This window comes from Gavialis gangeticus, unplaced genomic scaffold (genome assembly GCF_001723915.1).
Source record: "Gavialis gangeticus isolate Ggan-Ray unplaced genomic scaffold, GavGan_comp1, whole genome shotgun sequence".
In the NCBI taxonomy this organism is placed as follows: Eukaryota; Metazoa; Chordata; order Crocodylia; family Gavialidae; genus Gavialis; species Gavialis gangeticus.
Genome location: NW_017729031.1, coordinates 42,777,365 through 42,783,029, shown reverse-complemented (window position 1 = coordinate 42,783,029; position 5,665 = coordinate 42,777,365). Strand labels below are relative to the sequence as shown.

At 67.5% G+C, this 5,665-nt stretch overlaps 1 protein-coding gene across 1 annotated transcript in view; it reads left to right on the top strand.

Moving 5' to 3' along the window:
- PTPRN (protein tyrosine phosphatase, receptor type N) overlaps window positions 1-4,273 on the top strand; it is a 32,434-nt gene extending 28,161 nt beyond the window's left edge. The window contains 11 exon segments of the mRNA XM_019522830.1: window positions 2-52; window positions 142-354; window positions 997-1,144; window positions 1,295-1,368; window positions 1,724-1,801; window positions 1,958-2,077; window positions 2,330-2,496; window positions 3,169-3,222; window positions 3,384-3,448; window positions 3,604-3,677; window positions 3,753-4,273. Of these exon segments, the coding sequence (XP_019378375.1) occupies window positions 2-52; window positions 142-354; window positions 997-1,144; window positions 1,295-1,368; window positions 1,724-1,801; window positions 1,958-2,077; window positions 2,330-2,496; window positions 3,169-3,222; window positions 3,384-3,448; window positions 3,604-3,677; window positions 3,753-3,824 (1,116 nt within the window). The 3' untranslated portion in view covers window positions 3,825-4,273.
- Window positions 4,274-5,665: the final 1,392 nt, after the last annotated feature.

Below are 5,665 nucleotides of genomic sequence, written 5' to 3'. Positions count from 1 at the left end.
CCTGGTCGCCCTGGGGCCCGAGGGCGCTGCCGACACCCCCTTCGAGTACCAGGTAGGGTCGGCGGCTCGTCCCCCGCACTGCAGGCACTGCTCCCCGCGCCAGGTCCAGGAGGGCAGGGCTGAGCCGTGGCCTTGTCGCAGGAGCTGTGCCGCCAGCACATGGCGGCCAAGTCGCTGTTCGGGCGGGCAGACCCACCCGCGCCAGCACCAGCCGAGACCTCCCGCGTCAGCAGCGTCTCATCCCAGTTCAGCGATGCGCCGCAGGCCAGCCCCAGCTCGCACAGCAGCACGCCGTCCTGGTGCGAGGAGCCCGCCCAGTCCAACATGGACATCTCCACCGGCCACATGATCCTGGTGAGCCGCCGCGTGTGCCTGCGTGTGCAGCAGCTGCCCCTGTTGCTGGTGTTAGACCAGCTGCAGAGTGCATGCGTGTGTGTGCCTGCCCCCTGCTGCTGGTGTCACACCTACTGCAGAGTGCTTGCATGGGCGTGTGTGTGGGTGCACACGCATGTGTGTGCCCCCAAATGTCTGCCCCTGCTACTAGTGTCAGACCTCCCAAGTGCGTGTGTTTGTCCATGTGCATGTGTAAGCAGGCATGTGTGCGCACACAGGTCTGTCCCTGCTGCCCTCTGCTGGTGACGTACCTGTTCAGAGTGTGCGTCTTGTTGCTGCTACCAGCTGGTGGTGTTGGACTTGCTTAAGTGTGTGTGTGTTTGTTTGCACATGTGCATCTGTGCACGTGTTCACATGTTCCAGTTGGGGATGTCAGACCTGTGCCAGAATGCATGCCTCTGTGTGGGTGGGTGGGTGATTTCACATGTGCGTTTGTGTACGTATGTGCACATATTCCTGCTGCCCACAGCTGGGGATGTCAGACTTGCTCTAGAGCATGGGTGCATGTGTGTGTGCGTACATGTGTGTGCACGTGCCAGTCCTTGGTCTAGCACAGCCCACCGCCCCTGCAGCTGTGTGTGCTGAGCGGCGCTGCACCCGCAGGCCTACATGGAGGACCACCTGCGCAACCGGGACCGCCTGGCCAAGGAGTGGCAGGCACTGTGCGCGTACCAGGCTGAGCCCAATGCCTGCTCCATCGCGCAGAGCGAAGCCAACCTGAAGAAGAACCGGCACCCTGACTTCGTGCCTTGTGAGCACCCTGTGCCCGCGCAGGGGATGGGGGCTGGCCAGGCACTGCCCCCCGGGGGTCCTGTAGTGGGATGCAGGGGGCCGGGCTGCCCCACTGGGGGGGCTGGGGCACGTGTCCTGCTCATGGCCCCCCCCCCTAAACCGGTTGCAGACGACCACGCACGGATCAAGCTGAAGGCCGATTGCAGCCCGTCCCGCAGTGACTTCATCAATGCCAGCCCCATCGTGAGTCCCAGCCGGCTGCGCGCCCCAGCCTGCTGCCTGCAGACCCCTGCCCACAGCCCCCTTTACCTGCATACCTGCCCTGCCTGCCCAGAGGCCCCTGCCCCTGGGACCCACCAGCCCCAGCTTGCCTAGAGACCCCTGCCTCCATGCTGGCATGCCTGCCCCACCAGGCTCCCTGCACGTGCCCTCGTCACGCGCTGGGGATGCTGCTGAGGCTTGTGCTGCCTGGCTGGAGTCACCTTGCATGCACACAGGCCAGGTGTGCAAACGCGTGCCCCGTGACACACCAGCTTCCCTGGTCGCTTCCTGCCCCCCAACCCCCTGGTAGCGTCTGACACGCCATGTCTCGGCGCAGATCGAGCATGACCCACGGATGCCGGCGTACATCGCCACGCAGGGGCCGCTGTCCCACACCATCGCTGACTTCTGGCAGGTGAGTGGGGCTGGGGTACGGACACCGACACCCCCGGCTCTGCGCTGTGCCCCCTGCTTGGAGCCTGGCCCCAGTGCACACGTGTGCTGGAGCGGGGCAGCTCCACAGGAGAGCCCAGCCTCAGCACCCTGCCACGGCCGTGTCCCCAACACGCAGATGGTATGGGAGCACGGCTGCACCGTCATCGTCATGCTGAGCCCCCTGGCCGAGGACAGCGTCAAGCAGTGCGACCGCTACTGGCCCGACGAGGGCTCGTCCCTCTACCACGTCTATGAGGTAAGAGCAGCCGGGGGGGCTGGGGCCATGGGTTGGGGTTGAGGTGGGCACAGGGCTGCTGAGCCAGGAGGGCTGGAGGGGGACGGGGCCAAGCTGAGGGCGGGGCATGGAGCCAAGCTGGGTGGGCCTGGGGGGCACGGAGCCCTGTGGCGGGTGGGCACGGGCCTGTGCCAGGCGGGCTGGGGGTAAGGAGAGCGGCACAGTGCCGTGTGGGGCTGGGAGTCGCGGCCATGCCTGTAACCCCACACGCAGGTGAACCTGGTGTCGGAGCACATCTGGTGCGAGGACTTCCTGGTGCGCAGCTTCTACCTGAAGAACGTGCAGTCGCAGGAGACGCGCACGCTCACCCAGTTCCACTTCCTGAGCTGGCCGGCCCAGGGCCTCCCCGCCACCACGCGGCCCCTGCTCGACTTCCGCAGGTCCGGGCGCGGCGCGCGGGCGTGCACTCGCGTGGGCACCAGCTCTGCAAGCTGAGGGCCAGACCCTGAGACCCCCAGCTCCCCTGGGGTGGGTGGGAAGAGTCCGGCCACAGGCAGGACCGCCCGCCCCGCCCCGCCCCTGCCCCCACGCACCCAGCCGCTCGCCCTGCCCGTGGCTCTGCCTGTCTCGCGGCTGCCGGGGGCATTTTTGTGATCTGCAGCTCGTGGTCTGGGTCCAGTTGCATAGTCACAAAAGTGATCGTCGGCGGCCGCGCCTGCTGCCGGACCGTGCCTGCGCACCAGCCCTGCTGCGGGCTCGTCTGCTGGCTGCCATGGGCCCCCCGGGCTGCGCCCTCTGCACCCTATGGGGCACCTACAACCCAGGTCCAGCCACGACAAGCCTTTGTGCCCACGCACCCACAGCCTGGGCTAGCAGAGGAGCTCCTGGCATCCGAGTGGCTGCCAGTCCTACCTGGGGGCCTTGGCCCCAATCCCTGCCCCCCTCGGGGGGGTCTGGTTGCCCCCTGACCCCAGCCCACCCTGCCATGGCTGAGACGGACCCTGGGGCGGTGGGAGCGCTCAGCCCCAGGGCAGCCAGGCAGGTCGTGGCACCAGGCTTGGAGCCCAGGGAAGGCGCCGGCCCCGCTGATCAGTCTCCTCTGCCCCACGCAGGAAGGTGAACAAGTGCTACCGCGGCCGCTCCTGCCCCATCATCGTGCACTGCAGGTAACACCTGCCCGGGGGGCACGGCCGGGGTACGGGAGCGCGGGACAGCCTCACGGCTGGCGGCTGTGGCTGGCCCGGCCCCTGCTTGGCACCAGGCTTTTTGCCCGGCGGGTCAGCAGCTCGTGCCTGCTGGTGCCAGCATCCGTCTCCATGTCTTCCAGCGATGGGGCCAGCAGGACGGGCACCTACATCCTCATCGACATGGTCCTGAACAGGATGGCTAAGGGTGAGTGCCGTGCCTGCCCTGGCCAGTGCCCAGCCCCTGAGACCCCTGCCCAGCACCCCCAGCCCTATCACACTCCCCCAGACCCCCATACCTAGACTACAGCGGGCCTGGGTCTCTGCACCCAAGTCTGCCCCCTGACCCTGCTCTGACCCCAGGCGTGAAGGAGATTGACATCGCGGCCACCCTGGAGCACATCCGCGACCAGCGGCCTGGCATGGTGCAGACCAAGGTGAGGGCATGGGGGCGAGCGCCTCCAGGGGGGCTGGTGCGGTGTTGCCCCCGCTCACAGCCTCCCTGCCCCCAGGACCAGTTCGAGTTTGCGCTGACGGCTGTGGCCGAGGAGGTGAACGCCATCCTGAAGGCACTGCCACAGTGAGGGGGCCGCCATCGCCCTGCTTGGCCCCCCCGATCCCGCCGCCGTCCCTGTGTGACGCTGTGTGTGTGCCCGCGCCTCCCCCATCGCCTCCACTGCTGCCCCCCCGGGCCTGGGCCGGGGTCTCCCAGGCTGCCCGGGGCAGGGGGCCACGCTGGCACTCGCCCCGACCTCCTGGGGCAGGCATGGGCTCCTCCACACATCTCGGGCCGTGTGCACGTCTGAGTTTGCATGTTGCCAACATGGCCCCTGCCCCGGGCAGCCTGCGACCGGGGGGTGGGGGGTAGGGGCAATGGGCTGGAGAAGCTGCCCCTCCCCCGTGTTCTGCCCCCCCTCTCCCCCCGTGGTTTTGCCCCCTCCTGTCACGTGAGCAGCAGAGGAATTTCTAGAGAAATCTATAATTTTGTATCTTGACGTCAATAAAGTTCTTGTGTCGCGTGTGTGCAGCCGCAGCCCCGCCTGGCCTGGCTCCTTCGGGGGGGCCCGCAGGGGTCTGCACGCCTGGGCTGTGCAGCATCCAGGCCTGGGCCGTGGGCGAGCGCTGGGCTCTGCTCCCTCGCGCTCTGGCTGCCTTGGGGGGTGGGCAGGGATTTGCCCCCTGCTCACCCTGGCCCAGCTGGGGGGTTTCCTCTCTCTCTGCAGCGGGGCACAGCCTGGCCCTGGGCTGTCCCCAGTGCTCACCAACCCCCCCGGCAGCAGCAGGACAGTGGGCCGCGGCCCCCTGTATCCCAGGGGCGGGGGCGATGCCCCGGGCGGTGTTGGGGCGACGGTGTCGTGTGGCTCCAAACTCGCACACGGGGTTTGTCTGGGCAGGCTTGGACGGGGCTGATCCTGCCTTGGCCTGGATGTGGCCCGGTGGCGCTGGGATTGCCCCCAAACACTCCTAGGCAGAGGCATGCTGGGAGCAGCCTGGAGGGTGTGCTGCCAGGCTGCTGGCCTCGCACGCCCCCGCGGGCCAGGGGGATCGAGCCCCCCGAGCCAGCAGCCCAGGACCCGGCGGGGAGGAGCTTGGGGCAGAGGCAGCCGAGAAGTACCTTGGCCAGGAAGACCAGGCCAAGGCGGCCGTGGGCAGGCTGCGGGTGGCTGCTCGCTCCAGCTCCCCCAGGGCTTTAATCACCTCCAGGTTTATTGCCTCCATCCCCAGAGGGCTTTAAACGAGGGTCACCGGGGACCCAGACAAAACCCTGAGGTGATTAACGAGCCTGGAGACAACGCAAGCGACCGATAGCAGATGCCTTCGCCGTGCTCTCGGGGAGCGGCCAGGCCAGGCCGCGCGACCCTGCAGCGTCTGTGCGCCGGAGCGAGAAGCAGGGCATGGACAGGAGGAGCGGGGGGCCTGCAACGATGCAGCGGGGTGATGGAGACGGGGACAGTTCCCGGCAGGGGAAGATCTGGCTTATCCAGGAGGGACGGTGCCCCCTCAGCAGGCCTGCAGACGACCCCAAGCTGGGGGGAGTCATAGATACACTGGAGGGTAGTGCTGGGATTCAGAGACCTCGACTCATCGGGGGACTGAGCCAAAATGAATCTCCTGAAGTTTGACAAGGACAAGTGCAAAGTCCTGCACTACGGAGGGAGTGATCCCCTGCACCGGGGCAGGCGGTGGGGGGGTGGGGGACAGGCTGGGCAGCAGCTCTGCAGAAAAGGGCCTGGGGGGACAGGGAACAAGATGCTCTCCACCCCAGGGTGGTGAGGGGGCTAGCAGGGGTTATTGCAGGGCCCTTGGCACGGCTTTACGAGCGCTCGTGGTGCTCGGGCCAGGTGCCGGATGATTGGAGGGTAGCCAACGTGGTCCCCATCTTCAAAAAAGGGAGGAGGGAGGACCTGGGCAACTACAGGCCCGT